Source organism: Larimichthys crocea, chromosome XV, assembly GCF_000972845.2.
Source record: "Larimichthys crocea isolate SSNF chromosome XV, L_crocea_2.0, whole genome shotgun sequence".
Classification (NCBI taxonomy): Eukaryota; Metazoa; Chordata; class Actinopteri; family Sciaenidae; genus Larimichthys; species Larimichthys crocea.
The window spans coordinates 16,488,708-16,508,695 of NC_040025.1; the positions used below are offsets into that span (position 1 = coordinate 16,488,708).

General features: G+C 41.2%; 2 protein-coding genes across 2 annotated transcripts; one reads left to right on the forward strand and one right to left on the reverse strand.

Moving 5' to 3' along the window:
- The first annotated feature begins 375 nt into the window (after window positions 1-375).
- Window positions 376-7,006, forward strand: birc5b (baculoviral IAP repeat containing 5b). The gene is made up of 4 exons (XM_010747892.3): window positions 376-594; window positions 1,259-1,368; window positions 6,592-6,709; window positions 6,798-7,006. The coding sequence occupies exons 1-4, from the start codon at window positions 469-471 to the stop codon at window positions 6,885-6,887; spliced, it is 444 nt and encodes a 147-aa protein (XP_010746194.2). The 5' UTR covers window positions 376-468; the 3' UTR covers window positions 6,888-7,006.
- Window positions 7,007-13,029: 6,023 nt separating this feature from the next.
- neurod4 (neuronal differentiation 4) lies at window positions 13,030-15,881 on the reverse strand. The gene is made up of 2 exons (XM_019259242.2): window positions 15,706-15,881; window positions 13,030-14,820 (listed from the first exon to the last, which is right to left on the reverse strand). The coding sequence occupies exon 2, from the start codon at window positions 14,812-14,814 to the stop codon at window positions 13,741-13,743; it is 1,074 nt and encodes a 357-aa protein (XP_019114787.2). The 5' UTR covers window positions 14,815-14,820; window positions 15,706-15,881; the 3' UTR covers window positions 13,030-13,740.
- Window positions 15,882-19,988: the final 4,107 nt, after the last annotated feature.

Consider the following 19,988-nt stretch of genomic DNA (forward strand, 5'->3'; position numbering starts at 1 on the left):
GATGAATAATTAGGAAAATAAATATAAATAAATATACAGGAAACATAGAGTATATGAGCCTGGTGAGTGGATGGGTTGTGTAATGAATTTTTTTTTCCATCGTTCCTCTCAATCTGCATTAGAACAAAAACAAACAGACAAACAAAAAAGCTTCAAGGAAACTGATATAATCAAAAAGTATAGTGTGCTTTGAATTTTTGTGTCAGCATTTTAAAGTCAGTTGTAAAAATGGTGAAGAGAGAACACTGGAGATCATCTAAATAGATGAGGGCCTTGAGCAAGAAAGGTTCAGTTTGTACTGCATGTAGAGATGTGATACATGAAAAACATGCAGCATAGAGACCCATGACAGCCCCACCCACCTCAAGTCTGACTTTAATCAGCCAAAACTGAAAACACCTGTGGAAGTGTGCATGTCCACATCAACCACACCAAGAAGTGGATTGAGGCTGTTTTTTTACTGAAGATATGGCCAGCATAGATGTACTGAAAACAAGGTTTTACTCCTATGACAAAATGTACAGTCAGGATTTACGTGAACAAAGCTTTGTAGACTGGCCGTTTAGAGAGGAATGCAACTGCACACCTGAAAAGGTAAGCAAGCTGCTGTCCTTCAGGACACTGACTGACAGACTGACTGACTGATAGATAATTAAAGAAGGGAATTTGTCTGCAGCAAAGGTACTAACTACTTTACAGGTGATTTATTTGGGCCGGCAGGTACTCATACTGTGCACATGTGTGGGATGTGTCAAACAGCTTTTATGCTCTTTGAAAGACAGTCTAATTTATATACACATTACGTGCCTGCGGCTGATGAAAATAATTATTGGTGTAGCCCAACCTTGTTTACACAGCAATTTTATACCACCGCCTTTTATCCTGTAACATCACAGGCCGTGACAGCTTGTGACGCTGTTAAGCAGGTGCCAGATTCAGTTGCATTGCATCAGCCCCCCTTAGTCTTGTCATGATAGATGGGCTGCTGACAACTCACTTGATGAGCAACACTCTATGCCATGTTGGCAACTCTTAACCCCCAGCCCTCTGCCCCAAGAGCCAAAATTAGATCATCCTCTGGTTTCAGTCACATTAATCCCCCTGAGTGAGGGTCTTTTGTTCTTGATTTGCACTTAGTCACTGAGTTGTCAACTAATAAAAGTTAGAGCTTAATGTTTTTATTTTGTTTTTTTACAGTCATCAGAAAGACCCCTGCTACATAAATTAAAGAATATGTTGTTTTGTTTTGTATTTGCAGATGGCCAAGGCTGGGTTTGTTCACTGTCCCAGTCTGAATGAGCCTGATGTTGCCTGCTGTTTCTTCTGTCTGATTGAGCTCGAGGGCTGGGAACCAGATGACGATCCGTGGTAAGAAAAACATGTCAACTTCCTCAGCTTGGGAGTACAGTAACTTCAGATATGAAATTGTTCTGGTTTCTCTTACTCTGAACTGTGTGTTACCAGTGGTTAAATTGGCTTTTGTAAGGAGGGGAAGCCCTTCTTCACTCAGTGATCAGTATCTCTCAAAACATTTGTATTTATATATAAATAAAATCAACTCAACTCACCGGCAAAGGTAAGTGGCAGCGAGTTCAAAATCACCCGCAGACTGCAGATCATTGTCAAACACGTGATCAGCATGCTTAAAAACTGCAAAGTCAAAATGTCGTGTGTGTCCAGGTCACGTACTGTTGATTCAGAGTCCAGATACAGCAACTGAGCTCACAAGTCCGGAAGAGCGGGAGAGTCTTCAGGAGCAGACTCCAGTCTCTCTGATAGGACTGGAAGACCGTTGTTCAGTAGGAAGCTTTATTGATACAACCACTGAAGCTGTAAAAGAGGTCCTATTGGAACATGTGAGTGACCCTGAAGTGAAATTTAATGCTGACATTTCAGAAGAACATCTGCAGATTGTCAACAGCATTAATGAAGACACAGATGAAGCAGCGTGCAAAATTGCTCACTATATTTGGAACAACAGAGAAGAGTTTGGACTAAATAATGATGGCACACCAAGACCAGAGGCCCAGTCCAGCAGGTTGAACTACTAGAATGTCGTGGAAAACAAATTTGCCAAGGAGGCCATCGCCAGCTTCATAGTGAAGCTGAGGACAAAACTGAACTGCAAGAAGGAACCACTGGATGTCCTGATTCCAGCAGCAGACAAAGTGGTGCAGGACACAATCCCAGAAAACCCTGATAAGTGTACCTACAAAACCATGACCATTTGCATCAACAACGGCCAACATGAAGTGCATTCTCAGCAGCTGGGGCACATCATATTTGAGAATCTTCAACGTGTCCTCCGAGCCAGGAAGGTAAATCTGGTCATGATCCAAATGGAGATGGAGAAGTTCATGAAGATGATGTGGACAATAGTCTGAAGAGGATTCAGGGAGCGCTGGATCTGCCGGAGCTCCCAGAGGACACCGTGACACCTGTGGAATCAGCACCTTTCACCACTGCTGAGTCAGGTGTCAATGGTGACGAAGGCGTCTCTACCACACCTGTAACTGAGCCAAGACCACCATCCATTACCAATGAGCCAGGTGTCGGCGATAAAGGTAACTGTCACACCTGTGTGTGATTGCCATCCATCGCTGATGAAGGCGATGATGACTACTCACCCAAGTTTGAGTCCATAACACCCAAAGTCACTGATCAGCCAACTCTGTGTCAGCACCCAACCAACTGCAAATATGTACCGATGGCAGTGGTACACCAGTGCCTGAAGAAGACCGAGATTTCAGTGTCTAATGATGAAAGGAAGAAGATAATTTCAACTCTGAAAGACATGCTGTGCACAGGCGGTGTAGACTTTAAATCTATCCAGCCAGCAGGACACCAGATAAAGAAGACAGCCAGGGCCGTGCACAAGGATCTGTGTGCAATCATAGGCGGCAAAAGTGTGGTGGAGCTTAGCCTGCAGTCAGAGAACTCATAATATATTATGAATGTGTAACTGAGACTCTGAAAAGACAATTGGTAAAGCCCAAAAAGACCGACATCGAGAGGTTCTTCATCTCACTTTTCCACACATTGAGCCATTCCAATGCTGCCCATGCAGCATATGTGACTAAAAAACAGTTGCAAGTCCGCCTTCGTGTTCAACACGTTGGCTCTTGCAACTGTAAGGTCACTGTGTTTTCTTCAAGTGCTTCGGTTTCTCCACTTCAAAGTAACATGTTCCCAGCGATGAGGTGTTCACATTGTTGCTGTAGTTTCCTCCGAGTGCTTTGGTTTCTCCACTTTTTAATTATTAATTTTTAAAAAAAATCATCAAAATAACCAACCTGGACTTGACTCAGGACTCTGGGCCCCATAGATCTGCAGGCTCTTTGGGTTCACTGTGCCTTTCCAGCTTGCTGTGAGGAGTTTACAGTGTTCATGGTGTTGCTGTGGTTTCCTCCTTCGGTTTCTCCACTTTTGAATTATTCATTCAAAAAAAAAAATTAGTTGAGCACACTGTACTACCAGCCTGAGTGTTCAACCAGCAGATGATGCAGCAGTTCTACCCATAGGTATGCACGGGTCAGGGTTCGGTTATAAATCATTTAAAAAAAAAAAATCTGTTTTTCAAATCTTTTTCTCAGTATTTGTAGCATAGATTTAGCTGTGTAACTCAGGCTGAAGTTCGGCTGATTAAAAGAACAATCTGTATTTGAAAATGTTCTAATTTATGTTTTTTCAACATAAATTGAATATATTTGGGTTTTGCCACTCACTCCACACAAACAAACATATGTTGCCCTGGACTCTGGGGACTTGTGATGGACATTTTACACAATTTATTCTGATTTTAAAGAATAAAATATAATAAAAAAAAATGTGTTGCTGCAGTGCAAAACAAAATGGGGGAAAAAAAAAATCAGAAACTAAACAGTAAACTCTTCAGTTACTGAAATATGTTTGATCGTTAAAATCAATATTTAATTCAATATGGGCAGCAAGAAATGACAGCATAATAAATGGGTCATTCATTCCACTGCAAGACAGAAAGTATGTAGGCTAAAGTCTTACATGCATTAGTATATACTCCTCCTGCCTGGTCTTGATGAGTTGAGTGAATGAATCTCAAACTGAAATAAGTTCAATGGAGACAGACAGACATATATTCAACAACAGATAACTTGTTGTTTTTAGGCGCTACATTGAAGACATTCTTTTCTTTGGCTTCACACATTGTGAGGATGAACTTCAGACATTTAATGACATGACGCAGGTCTTCTGGTCATACAGGTCCACACAGGGGCCTCAGTGTTCAACACTGTGGAGCAGTGACACAATCCACAGCAAACACGACAACAGTAGTTACAGAATACGACCAGCAGGTGTCGCACTGTCAGAGAGAAATGTGGATATGTTGGCAGCTCCACAAAAAAACAAACGGATCAGATAATTAATGCAATTAACGTAATTTAAACTGCATCATTATAATAATGCTATCATTCGCTGCACGTTATATGTGTTAATAAACTTTAGAGGCTAGAAACTGCAGACATCAAGTTTAAATACTTGACCGACACAGTTTTACAGGTTGCTGCTTTAAAGAGCTGTTCTGTTCACACTTCTCTTTTGTCATTTCAGTGTAATTTTTAATATATGAAATCAAACTGATACTTTTCCCCCCAAACTTGTCTCAAGTTTTACTCTTTAAATAATCAACCAGCTACAGAACTTATCACTACGTTATTTTTCTATTATTATTATCATTAATATTGTTTCAAGTGAGCCTCTGACCATTTAACAGAAAAATACATCAAACAAACAGCACCAGGATTAAATAACAATAAGAGCAACTTTTGCAGCTTGTGACAGTTTCAGTGTGATGGTGAGCTCTCTCCTTTCTGCCATCACTACATACTGTTAATAATAAAAGAAGCTCTGAGGCTTTACATCTGTTACATATGTTGTAATACAAGATTTCAGCATTGAGCTACAATCAGGTTACATTCATGACTTTGTACCGTCAAACTAATCATAAAATGGGCGGTGTTTAGCTCAGGTGGAGCAGCCGGCCCATGTGCGAAGGCTCAGTCCCTGCTGCGGAAGCCCAGGGTTCATGTCGTTCCCCATCTCTCTCCCCACATTTCACTCTTCACTTCAGCTGTTTTATCAAAATAAAGCTTGAAAAGGGTCACAAAAATATTAATCTTAAAGTAACCAAAAAAAAACAACTTCTTATTGATTATAAAGTTTCATGGCGTTCCCCTAACTATGGTGACTCACGGTGCCAGAGGAGAGCCGCTGAAGCCGTTCACACAGATATACTGCAGGAGACTCTGTCAGTTCTCACGTGTTGACAAAACTTTTGAGTCTCAAAATGAGCTAAGCAGTTAAACTTTAGCGCTGATGCTCCGTGTTCAGATCCCGCCCTGTGTGGGTCTCTACACTGTTACTGGTCAGGCGCGCGCTGTAAACGATACCATTGGCTGTCGTGTGTGACAATCTGCCAATAAAAATCAGCCAGCACTTTTTTGTTCTCCTCCGATCTACATAGATCTCATTAGTCGCCTCTGTGAACTCTGAATGGCGGAAATCGAGTAAATGTAAGTGGAGTGGAAGTAAAAAGTCGGCTGAAAAATAATTACTCCAGTGACGTATAGATACCAAAAAATTCTACTCAAGTAAGGTAACGCAGTATTTGTTTTTCGTTACTTGACACCTCTGATTATACTACTATGTAGTAAGTATAGTAATAATAATAATAATAATAAGAATATAATAATAATAATAATAATAATACATAGAAATGTGTCCTGTGCAATGTGTGCAATATGTACACATGTATAAATATATGGTCACAGCCCATATCCATAACACGATTCTATTTGATATAGCCTGCAGTGCACCAATCAAGAATAAAAAGAAAACATGGCTGCCACGTAAAGTTGATCCTATTACCAATCCCCACTCAGATGCAAATAGTATAGCTGCAAAACAAAATAGGATCTTTTTGTTATATTGTGTTTTTGCTTTCACGGAATATTGATTGAACTGAATTTACTCAAGGCACTTTTGAATGCACTGGATCGTTTTATGATTTTGGGCTGTTTTGCTTCTATAACATGTTTCTTACAAAGAGAAGGACCAAAAAAAAAATGCCCAAAATATTTAGTTTATTATACTAAACTTTGCTATTTGTATCTGAGTATTTCTTCTAAATCCACCAAAAGTTAGCAGGTTTTTTTAGCCTGTTCACTGTAGTGTCTTGCAAAGTATTTTACAATATGTTTCTTTTTTTTTTCCTCATACCATGGGCCATACATCTCTACTTCAGTAGTTTCTTACATAGGGGTTTGTTTCCTCTATTATAGGCTGATTTATTTAACTTTTTTTTTCATAAAAACATGGAAAAATGTATTAATTTTTCTTGTAGAGGACTTGATTCAATGTTCAGATTTCTGCTCAAGAAATGTATCCAGCACATTTTAATTAGATATTATCTCATTTGCATATTTAAACATACAATTAAAAAAAAAACGTTTTATGGTTATCTGTTACTTTAAATGTTTACTTTATTCACCTGCAGTGTCTCCCCTCTCTGCTGCATTAAGATATTGTGTCCTTCATAACATTTTCTCTGCCCAGGTCTGAGCACACAAAACGCTCACCTAACTGTGGATTCTTAACCATGAAGAAAGACTTCACCGAACTAACTGTGGCTGAATTCTATCATATGGAAAAGGAGAGGCTAAAAGTCTACCATGTAAGTGGTCCCTACTGTCTGTGTACATTGTGTGCAGTGAAGAGAGATTTTTGCTTAAATACTCATGCAGAGGTTTTCTTTCCTCTAGAGAAAGGTTTATCATAAGAAGATGGCATATTTGCGGGATGACATTGACCATACGCTTGAGAGCCTTAAATCTCAGTTGGACTCCATATAGTGAAATCAAAATTCCAGATTTTATTGCCACACTGTGGGTGTATGAAGAGCCTGAAGTCTTGATTTACTAGTTTGTTGTAATGACAGTTTAAAATATCAATAAAGTTTTGAGGAATATTACACTTTATTTGTAGTGTTATCTTTAACCACAAGATGGTGCTTTTGCACTAAAGCTACAGTCTCCCCATGTCTCAGGCACACTTTCTGGAGTTTCCAATCCCAAGCTCAAAATCTTCACAAAGGCGATCTGAAATGAAAGCTCACATTGAGCAGGATAACAATGTGGGCTATATTCCCTCTTTTCAACCAAATACTTACCATTTTCCTGAACGTGCCACCATCCCTACCACCTCTTTTCAAACCTTGACCCTGGACAGATGGCCTGAAGCCCCTCCCATTCCATACCAACTGTTGCCCCAGTAACATCTGTTACATATAGAGGGACAGTGTGCACTGAGAGGGCTCACCAGGACACTTGCGTAACCTTGTAAGGAGGACTGAGATTTGGGAAAGATGCTGCAGCTAACAATGGAAATTGTGGAAAACATGCTCATGCAGCAAACACTGTCACATCGTAATACTTCACTGCTCTTCACTAGCATTTCAGGAACAAACAATAACATTATTTGGTGTAAAGTCTTTAGAGTTTTTAATGTAGCAGAAACAAGGGATGTTGGTCTCAGTTTGTGTGAGTCTTACCCTGTGTCTGTTGGGAGGGCTGTACGGATGGAGAGCAGGATTAAAAGATGCTATCCCTTCCACTGTTCTGGATTAATGTCTAACACTCTGGCCACTGAGCTCAGATCAGCTCCTTTAATTCTCCTTTATCCGCTGCTGTAGAGCAAATTGAAGAGGGAATATTTTTAGCCCAAAAAGTAAAATACCCATAGGTGATGTAACCTTTCGAATATAACTGTTATGCTTCAAATTCAGGTTATTTTTAATGCTCTAAAATTGATGCTGTTTGGAGTTTTTTTCCTCAGTCATTCATGCTTTGCTGTCATGGATAAAAGTATTAATTTTGTATTCACTAGATGTAGCTGCCTTAGACAAACCTCCACTGTACCCAATAAAATACAGTTTACTAATGAGACATTGGTATTGAAATTTAGTTAGGTAAGTGGTATGGTATTTGCATAAGTACACTGATTATAAAAAGACTTTACAGTAATTGCTAATGTAACTCTAATCAGGGTTTATATCCCCATCTCGTGTAAATCCACTTATTTATGTGTGCTCCAGAAAAATGAACAAAGAAAAAGGCATGGCGTGACTTCTGTCCCTGAGGGGCACAGATGTGATAGATGGGCTTATCTGTGGGAATGGTGCAAAACTGATTTGATTGGATAATAACTAAGGTGTGGGGGGTTTGGCTGTATATGTTTTCCCCCGCCTCAGTTTTATAGCAATTATAATTTTATTTAGAAATAGACTATTTAAATTGAGTCATTACGTTAATAGAAGTCTGCATTGCACTACAGCACTTCTCTGATATAATTAATACTGTGACAAAGGATGCACCAGTGGCCTCCACTGCAGTTTTCTAATTAATGAGTTTCTGCTAAACAAACTGTAAACAGTGAGTGTAGCAGATGGATAAACGGACAGATGTTACTAACAGAAAGTTTACAACCTGAGCTTTCCATCAAGCCCCATCTGTTGCTCCTGCGCCCGGTACCTCCCCTCTACCCTCCTCCAATGCTTCGCTTCTCTCCTCATCAGCATCTATCACCAAACCCCTCTCCCCTGATGCTCCAAACACTGCACCACCCTAAATGAATGACAACAGCATTTACCCTCTTGCATGACCTGCTTTAACCCATAATAAACAACCCTAATACTAAATGAACGATATATCATAACTGAGCACTAGGGATTTAAACATCTTACATATTTCTCACTGTAAGTTTTCTTTCTTTTTCTTTTTTTTTTAAAGCTTTGCTGGTTTGTTTCACTCTGAGACGTACTTGAGAATACACAAAGCACGATAAATGATTATATGGCATGTATACGGACCAGCTGACAGAGAGGCCTACACTGCACAGTGATTCTGAACCAAAGCCATGTGAATGTGTCTAGATCACGCTGAATTTAGAGACAGATTACCACAGCATAGGGACTCTCCAAGATACACTCTTCCTTGCATTATAATTAGGAAGAATCTTAAAGCCCTTTTCAGTTTTTTTCTCTCCCTCCTCCACCTCTAATGTTCTCTCACGTCTCTGGCAGTAGGGCATGCTGGCTGCTTGCGCTCTCAGACACCGTGGCCCTCCTACCTTGGCTGTTTTTTTGTGCCCTCTCCGAAAGGGACCTCCATCTGTCCCTACACTCAGCCCATTGTGGTGTCCCAAAGCCCAGCAACTTTCACAATGCAATGGGCGTGCAAGGGGGGGAGGCAGGGTAAACACGACAGCATCCAGATCCCATTAGAAGCTCTTTAACTCCTACACCCTAATACTCTCAGAGAACTCTGGGAGGAGAAGGCCCACCCCTTATTCTCATGCACACAATGTCACCTTTTACATCCACTCCAATAGGTAATGAGTCCACGAGCTGCCCTCTTTCCTCCCCTCCCATCTCCTTTTTTCTCTTGCATCAGTAGAATAAGCTCAACTCAAATTTTCTTTAGCATTATTCTTTCTGAACATATCAACATAGTTATTTGAATAACTATTTATTTGAAATATCCGTATTTATTATTATACATATTTTACAAAAGGGAACAGTGCTGTTATTAGATGGTGGTAGAGAACCATCCTTGGATATTGTTGGATTTCATTTTATTAATGTCTCACTGTTCAATTCATAAATGATGGTCTAGTCTGGTGTTATGCTGTAAGCAGGGTCAGGAAAAGTTAAAGTTTTGTTCATTTATATTTAATTGCTTCCACCATGCTGACCATGACCAACCCCGTCATCATTTTAACCCACCCCCCTCCATTCCCTACATTTTCTCATAACGCCACCCTTGCCATCTTTCATTGTTTTCCTCTGTCTTTCCCACATCTCTTTCTCCATCCATCTCCTCAGTCTTTCTTCTACCAGCTGCTCTTCTAAGTCTAGGGAGTCTCTCTTTCGGGGTGCTCCACCTCTCAACCTGGGCACTCATATCCCCATGCTCCCCACAGAAGCGTGTGTGTGCATGTGTTATGCTTGTGCACTGTGGCCCAAGAGGAGGAGGGGGGGGAATCACTGTGTTCGCCCCAGCTTAAAGGCAGAGGGATTACCGGCACACAGACACTGATTAAAGCCTTCCAGCCTCCTATGGCCCCATTAATACAATCTTAATCACAATGCTTTATCTCTCTATCTAGCTCCTATGGATCAGGACCTTTTCATTTTAGTGGGAGCCACTCTTGTTTGGCCAGTGGATTAAGTGTGCTGCACACAGAAACTTGTATGTACAAGAGAGCGAGAAGGAAAGCAAGCAAGCTAACTCTTAGCTCAGATGTTTTTTTGTTTGTTGGTTTTGTTTTGTTTTTTGTCAATGGTGCCAGTTTTTTCTGCCAAAATTAATTTTATGTTGAATCATTTTAAATTGATTAGATACCCTCATGTTTATTGGCAAAAACTACAAAGACTACAAAAGTTTAGGAATCAAGAGCAAGATGTATAGTGTAGTATCAACTACTGTTAACAACTATTAATTCTCTGTGGGTTGATATCTGACATGACCTCACTCTCCCAGGGGATTTAGCTACAGGTCGCACTCTGCAATCTGCCGTCTCGGCCAAGAAGGCATTGCAGAGCATGAGCTCCCTTCCTGTTAAGAGACCCTCTTTCCCTTATCATAAATAAGAGCCACTTAATACTCTCAGTCTGCATTTGCTGTAAAGTCAGGATTTTTTTGCAGTATTTTGTAGAAAAGAATACAAGTTTAAAACAATACTAAAGCCAAAACATGTTTTAATCTAATAACATGCATATATCTTTTCTATATCTTGATAAATTGTTCCATGTATCTATAAAATTACTTCTCCACCATCATGCCCCAATCTCCCGAGACTGTCCTGCATCTCTCTTTTTTGTAATCTTGTATCCAAAGTTAATTTACGTGGATTATTTCCATATCCATCCACTCATGTTTTTGGACTCAGGAGGATAATCCACATACCCTGCCCCCCCACATCACCACCATTTTTGCCATAACAAAACGGCAAAGACACAAAGAGGGTGTGCGCCAGCGAACTCTGCCAGTACTTTCTCATAGGCCAAATGTCTGCCTGTGTGTAAAGCAATGTGTCATTCCTATACCAGGGCTGACACAGGGGAGCAGAGAGGACAAACTTGTGAATGAGGAGCAAGGACCCCAGTCACCTCTCCTGCCCTCTCCTTCTTTTTCCTCTTCTCATCTTTCCCCCAACACACCCTTTCCCTCTCTCATCCCTCTCTCATGCCCTCACTCTCTTCTCTCCCTCTGTCTCTATATGCCCAAATTGGCCCAGCTGTCCATCAGCCCTCCCGCAGTTCCCCCAGCTGTCTGCCCTCCCCGAACGAGAAGCCCTACAACAATACAGGTCACAGGTCAAGAGAAAGAACAGGCTGCGTTTACAATGGACCAGTGGCGCCCAGTAAAACAATAATTCCCTTTTTCTCTTCCACCATTTTTCCACTGTGTTGCCAGGACTGGAAAAGACAAACCTTTGGAGAGAGAGCTGAAGAGGGGGAAGTCCTCTTTGGACAACAGCCTCTGAGGCACCTTCCCTTTTTTACAATTGCCTTAAGGACCACAGTGATAAACACACTTGAACACACCAGCACTTGCTCTCACCTCTCCCTCTTTACACCCTGCCACCCCTTTCTTTGTCTATTTCAAGAGCCATCATGCTCTTCAACATAATTATTAAAGTCAAGATTGACTTTTTCCCAGTGATATAAATGTTAGGAACCATGCCAGTTTGAGTTGGTCAGGAATTAGGGATCAGAATAGTGTATCTTTTATTCACTCTATGCTGAACTGTCAACTTACACATACTGTGTGTTGAGGTTAGTCAAAATTATATATATAAAAAAAAAGTGTCAGATCAGTTAATTTATAACATCCATATGCCGTGTCTCTGAACAGAAACCTGGTGCTTTTCTCTCTTTGAGTTAATGTGAATGTGAATGAATTGAAAGAATAAAAAAAGAACTCTTGCCCCACAGTGTTTTGGCATGAGCTACATGGGAAAATGGGACATGTGGGAGAGTGAGAGTGAACGGCAGAGACTCAGAAAGGCTTCTGTGACACATTCACCTGTTCCCTAGAGCTGTTTTCCCATGGCCTACAACAGCCTCCTGCCTGACCTGACAGACACTCCAGAGCAAGCCTCTGACATCATACACATATGTGCGCGCGCGCGCACACACACACACACACACACACACACACACACACACACACACACACACGCACACACGCACACACACGCACACGCACACACACACACACACACACACACACACACACACATCTAGCAACAGACCTCTGTTGCCTGGCTACAAAGTACTGCTTTATTCCAGCAAGTTAGTCTTGAACATTTTTATTCGTTTTAATTTGTGTGTTCATGTTAGTTATTAAAAAACTTGGATACATTTTCTTTAATATACATTTTTAGTTTCCTATTGTTGTTTGTATATGCCTTCATATCAAAATTGTGATGATTGATGGTTGTGATGGTTGTTTTACTTGTTTTAGATCTGCACACGCAAGCGTTTTAATGAATTGGTATGATAGTGATCATACCAATTCATTAAAACATCTGAGGCTTAATGTGTGCAAAGGGAACTTTCATAGTGAGTGTGATGTGTGAGCTGGCCATTGATTCCTATGTTCAAAATAACTACAATCATTAATTTACCTAATTTGGCTTTTGTTGTGAAATTACAGAAAATAATCTTGTTTGTGGTGCCGAACCAGGTTTTCACCACAGTTGTTAAGTTAGTTAGTAGTACAATTCAAAAAGAAGTATTTTAATGGAAACCTCACTACATAATCAATATTCAGCTGTTGTAAAATATTGGCTCTGCATTGAGTGACATGAATGTTTTGTTAAACTAAAAGTTAAGTACAGGATGGCAGCATGGCAGAAAAAAGCCACAAACAAATATTGTTACTATGGAAATAGCATATAATATAAGAATATTTATTCAATTAAGTGCGAAACAGTAAAATATTTACAGTAATAACAGTACAGTGACAAAATATGGTGACACCAAATGAACAAGTACCTGAAAGACCTCAAATAAATAATTTAAATACAGTACAGCTGCCAGTGACTGACAACAGACCGAGAAACAGTAAAACAAAAACTGCTGAGAAAAATATAAAAAACAAGACGTTAACAAAATAAATATTAAATACAGATATAAATAAATGCATTGCTTTTTCTTATGGTGAGGGGAACATTGGTTGTAGGCCTCAGCACACAATTTAGGTTTAGGTTACTTTTTTTTATCAGTTTCTTTTGATATGCAGATATGTTTTTGTTCAATCCTTACACTTGCACAGAAACATCTTTGTAATGCTTAGGCATGGATATCTGATTTGGTAAAATCATCTTTAGTCATTTGTAACAACTGAGGGGGCAACTTTTTCAGAAAAAATACAATCCAAATACCAACATATAATCATGACAAAAAATAATAAATAAAACATTAAAAGTTATGGGTGCGTGTTTGTATCAGGTAGATTGAGTTGAGGTGTTGAGTCTCTGAGCATTCAGTGCTCTCCCAGAGTACTAGACAACTTAATTCAAACCATTTTCTCTATACAGTTAGTACAATGGCCATCATTTTTACAACAGTTTATTCAAGGGCAGCCAGTTCCATAGCAGACTCAATCACTGGTCCTCTCAACTGTTCATGGTCACACTTCAGATAGTGCCCATCTGAGAGGTGATCAGGTGAGATGGAGTGAAGGAGTCAAAGGCCACATCTAGGGGCAGCTCATAGCGTGAAGCCTGAAAAAGTGGGTGGCCCTGTGGCCCCACTGGCAGGCCAGCAGATGTGGAAGTGGGGTAATGGTGGGATGAGAGGTAGTGGGCATGATGTCCTGGGTGGGGTGTGTAGTTTCTCTCTGACTCATGGGGAGAAGTCTCTTGCTTCAAGGCAAAGTTGCCACTGATGCTCAGAGGGGGAGTGAGAGGCCCATCGTATGGTGGGGTGCCACTGCTGCATTCGTTAGGGGAGGGGTTGTCATATACAGGCCCCTTGAATCCCTTCATGTGGAGAAGGTGGGAAGCCTCCAGGGAGCCATAGGGGGGGCTGGGAAGGCCTGGAGATGGGTAGCTGAGGGTATGGCCAGCCTGACCCCCCACACCACCGACCCCTGGGCCTCCACACTTGTCTTCCAGCTTGTTGAGAATCATCGGACTTTGTTCCAGCTGCAAGCAGCCAGCCACAAGGTTACTGGTGGGCTGAGACAGACCTTTACACAGCATCTCCACAAAGCCATGGCTCTCTGTGGACTGGCCACTCTCAAGCACTTCTGACAGAGCCCAGATGTAGTTGCGGGCCAACCGTAGAGTCTCAATCTTTGACAGCTTCTGTGTTTTGGAGTAGCAGGGCATCACTCTGCGCAGACTATCCAGGGCATCGTTCAGCCCGTGCATACGTGAGCGTTCTCTGGCATTGGCTTTAACTCGCCGGGCGCGAAACCGCTCTTGTCTAGCTTTGGTCATCTTCTTCTTCTTAGGGCCTCTCCTTTTGGGAGCGTTTTCTCCATTTGGTCCAATCTCCTCCTCCTCATCCTCCTCTTCTTCCTCCATATCCTCACTGCCCATTTCTGTGCAGGAGTGGATTCGGCTCCCTACAGTCAGGCCATGGTGCCCCCTCATCTCTGGGCTTTCCTCTCCATCCTGAGAGCTGCCATCTTCATCCTCCAGCCAGCTGAGGGAACTCACCAGCTCACTGACATCCCCACTCTTTCCAAATGGTTTGGTCATCATTTTGATCTGAAGATATGACAGAAAAAAATGAGTGAGTCAACAGATACAGCCTTAGTTGTTTAATATTTGTAAATTTAATTCATGATGCTAATATGCTCCTATACTCCTAATAGGTATTTTATAGTATGGTTGATTGGGGACAGGAACTAGAAGTCTTGTCCTATGGAGAGTCAGTCCTCTCATTTCAGCACTGCAGTGTGGACAGCTCACTTGGCTCTAACATACTAAAGCTATTTGGAAGAAACCCTGTAACTATTTAAAATGTTTTATATTTTCATATGAAAAAATTCAGAATATCACAATTTGGGGATAAGCTGGCTAAATGTGGTGATGTCTCTACAGAGACGCAGTCAATCTGGGACACGACGGGATTTACTCAGCATATAAAGCTCAAAGATTAAATAGGCAACACACAAGTGGGCGAGCCACCCACATACTGTTTATAACGTACTTCTCAGTTTTTTTAAAAGTTTATAAAAATGTTTTAAACTACAATAGTACATTTTGTTGCAGAAAAAATGCAGCCATATAGCACAAACGTTATAAGAACCACTTTTTGTGAAACAGACCTGGAAGAGAATCTCCCATTGTTTTGGGAAAAAACTGTCACAGTTAATTATTGTGCACTAATGCGTAAAAGTGGAACAGATTATTGTAATTTATGAATTCAGAACTTGCACGCAACTGTGTCTGGGCTTTATAGCCTATAAATGAACATAATTAGCAACTGCAAATATAATTTCTTTTCAGTTTATCAAAAAAACGACTATGAAATAAAGAAAAAGAATACAAGTGCACCGATATGTGCTGAATTGAAGAGAAAATTTGGTTTACGAATAAGATAATCTTTGGATTATTCTGGACTGAAAATAAACAAATGTGTAACCTCACCTGTTTGGATTCACCGCTTGCTCTGCGCAAAATAGCCTCACAGAAAAAAATCTGGCTAATTTAAGAAAAAAAATTTCAGCAACTAAGAAATTAGTCCAGAGTCGCTGCTTTTCTCTCTTCGTGCATCCACCAATGTCCCAAACTCTTGTGCTCCCTCAGATAGCCATCAGTGCTCATGGAACTTTCATCCCCAAATGGCACGACCGGGCTGCTTTTTTTGCCTTTAGCCGGGTAAGCCCCTCCCACGTGTGCCCCACCCACCATCAACTCAACCAAACGCGCGTGGCGGGCTCGTGGCCAAAAGTTTCACCCAGTGAATGAGTGAGGGCCAGAGAGTGCGCGCGCCCCTGTGCACGTGTAAGGAGTGCTCATTTACAAATTAATGAGGAGCACTAACACGTGCACAGTTCCTGAAAAACTAAGAGGGTGAAAAAAAAGTGCGCACATTAGACACACTAAGATGACTATGATCCTAAATATGGAAGCATAAATGAGGACTCTTGAAGGAGAATATCTGATGTTACATTTGACCTTTAGGCACAGACGCACATCCAATTTTCCCTACACCACACAAAGGCTAACTTTTTTTTTAAACTACATCTCATTCTGATAATCTGCCAATATTTAGGCTTAACAACTGAATATTTATTTGAGATAACAGCAGACAGTGTTCGTATTTTTGTCCTCTTCACCTGTGACCTTTTATATATGTCAGAATCTAACGGTCACAGATTTCGTTTTAACGCCCAATGTAGGATCATGTTGCGGCCACATCCGACCGAAATTAAGTCCTGCATAATATCCTAAAAGCGAACATTATACACCATCCTCTTCTTTACTTTGAAATGTGGGACTAACCACAAAAAGTCTCAGAGACAGTTGTGTTTTAATACCGTGTGTTAACTTTATTAATCGACTCTCTTCATTAGTCGGTTGGATTAGGAATTTTCCACTTAATTAAACACAGTGTAGGCTTTGGTCTTCGCTGCGTAAAGAGACGCTCTTCCATGTGTGCGTATTTAAGTGATTTTGACAGCTTCGTGTGCAGAGAGCAGGTGTGTGCGTTGTTCACCCAGTTATTCAATTGTTTTCTTTTATTTTTAGCGTCATATTCTGTCCCCACGGGCTATCTGATTATCGAATCGATTTGTGCAATGACGAGCAAACAGGTACTTGCTGGTGCGCTTAAAGACAAGCCAAGAGAGGCACAATTTATAAAGCTATTAGCCAATCAGTGATATATTAAATATTAAGACAGACTGTGTGCTATTTTAAATTTTTATTTTAATTATAATTTTTATGTTTGTTTTTGTATGATGTAGTTTCATCAACACAGTGAAGACTTGACTTCTCATCGCATCCCCTAAATGTCTTAAACGACTATATGGCCTTTATTGTTGTTACACTAATCGTATCTCAATATTGAGCATTTGCCCCAGTTTTGACAACAAATGCCTCGGCATAATAAACGCCCGCCAGTCCTCGTGCGTGGCGAGCCGCAGCGCAGTGGGGGTCTATTGTCATCACTGGCCATTGACAGCCGGGGTCTCGCGAGCCGCACGTGCCCCCGCATTGATCCCATTGTGCGCGCGATTGCGCACAGCTGTGCTCGAGACTGAGGGAAAGAGACTGAACTTTGCCAACTACACCGTGGGCTCTCCGTGTTTCTGAGTGTGCAGTATGTTTCCCAGTCTTGGAAATAAGATATGGTCACGTGGCTAATCGGCAACATCGCGTAAAAACAGGCACTTATCCAACGATTTATTGAACAGACCCTAACAGATGGCTGGATATAGGAAGCGTTGAGGGGGTGGGGGCATCTGTTGCTTGGGTGCTCACGCGTCACCGCTTGGCCAAGATGATGTCTCGTGCTGAAACAGCATTTATCCGCCTCGCTAACGGCCCTAATCACTCCTGGTCAGTGCACTGGCCATAAAGGCATGTGGACAGAGAGAAACACAAGTCATGTCCTTTGTGTGTGTGTGTGCGTGCGTGTGTGTGTGTGTGTTGCTCCATGTGAACCACACATTGCATGTGTGTGTACAGCAAAAACTCTAGACTAATGTGAAGTGCCCCGGGCTCCCCAGGTACTTGCACCCCTACCCCCCAAACACACTACTTTTCTGTCCCATGAGTGTAAGCATGGCCTCCACCACACCTGCAGCCAGCAATGGGGAATTGGATCCTGGCAGTTTCCCACAATCCCCATCGGTTTCCCAAATGACTGACTGACTAACGGAGAGGGAATTGTATCCTGCTCCCATTTAAGCAGTAACATAGATAGCCAGCCTTCTGGAAGAGGTCACGGTGGACACATCTGATCTGACTTCAGATGTGACAACTTTTGATGAGTTTGCATGATTTAAACCTTGGTACTCTATTACTATTTTATTTTGAGCTATGCGGTCCATTAATGAGTTAAGTATGTTCCAAAGTGTTTATAGAAAAAAAAATTGAAGAAAATGTTGTGGGTATTTTGTTTTATTTAGTTTTTGTGGCTAAAATTGGCTAAAATCCATTTAGGCATTAGTTCTCCAAAACATTTTTTGACCAAAAGAGTACCAGTCCTGCATTAGCTATTTAAGTGCTGTTGTTATTATCATTGGGGGTAACCCCCTTCCTACAAAAAAACACTGCCACAAGTGAGTTGTCTCTCGCTCTTGTCCCCTGGGACTCAGAGTGGAATGGGAGGGATTCATGCGCTGTGCTGACAGATGGGTCCTTGTTCCTGTCTTTTTCTTCATCTCTATCTCCCTCTCCCCTCCTTCGCTAAAACACAGACACACTCACACACACCAAGACTGCACGAATACAATAGGAATTAAAGCTCTACACACATGCTCCCTGGACTGCTCCTGAAAGCTGAGCCCCTTGTAGTTATCATAAAAGATGGAAGGAGCGTGGATTTGCGAGAGGGGCTGGCGTGATAAGTGGGTGGGGGTGATGTGGCACAGAAATTGTATTGTAGAAGTCAACCATTTGAATTTAAGCAAGTTTTATTTGTAGCACTTTTAAGAGTTCAGAAAGTTTCTTGAGTGAGAGTATCCTGACTGTTTTCAAGTAATTTCCACTTTATTACTATATTTTGTAGACCTGTGTTAAAAGGTCCCAAGGCTCAGAGCTCTCCATTTCATGATCACTGAGGCTGAATATGGCTACATAGCAGACTTCCTGAGGGAGAGACTGACAGGCCTACTGACTCTGCTGCACACAGGGGAACATCAAACACACACAGTCATGAATCATGGATTTTTAACTTCAGTTAAATCTCTTAGTGATAACAAATCCTTTAGCTGTTGGTTTATCGTTCATTATGAAACATATTGAACGAAGATATTTTTAGATAAATCTAAATTTTGATTCATTTTAAATTTGAAACTATTTTCTTTATAGGAGTAAATCAAACTGTATTAATGATGCATATACAACTGCAGAGTTTTCACTGTGCCACTTGCAGCCAACATACATTAAATCTTTGCACATGAACACACAACACACGAGAGCTGTAGATTCAAAATTCAAAGTGTGTGAATTAATGCTCCACTGTCTGTGGAGAAGTACCTTTATCTCCTTATGTAGAAATTTAATCTTATGTTTGACTTTACACCTGCACATATTTTTTTTGGCTGATGGTTTGCCATATCCATAAAACTATGATGTCAACAACTTAGAGTCTTCTTGTTCACAAAGTGAGTTTTGATAAGATCTAGCAGCATTTCATTCTGGCAATATGAGCAGATTGTTTGCAGCTTATTCCTTTTCCTTTAGGCTAATGGATTTGGAAGACATTCCGATCGGGCAGAAATGTAGCTACAGAATGGGAATCAGGCCTGAGGGCAATTCTCACTAAGTGGGGAGAGAGCCATTAAACAAAGGTGCCCGTGGTTTCATATTCAGGATACTTTACAACCTCCGTCCCAGGACATCAACAGTGTTTTTGGGTGTGCTGTTAGAAGGGGAGGAAGAGGGGGAGGAGGATCCATCTGCCATGCTGCCGGTCCTCTGGGAGACGGGCATATCCCAGGGGTTTTTTGGAGAGAGAGGGGCTGAAAGGATTACACCCAACCACTAATCAACGACGGTAATCTGCGGGCCCCCATACAAAATCCACTCCGATCCAAACAACAATTTGGGACAGAAGATAAAACCTTGGTGTACAGGGACGTATAACTGATGTTGAACAACCTGACAAATCCAAGGACAAATACAGGTGATTTTTAATTGGGAGAATCAACTGTGGAGGTGTGATTGGCAAAGAGCCATGGTCTCTCTGTGATCAGGTG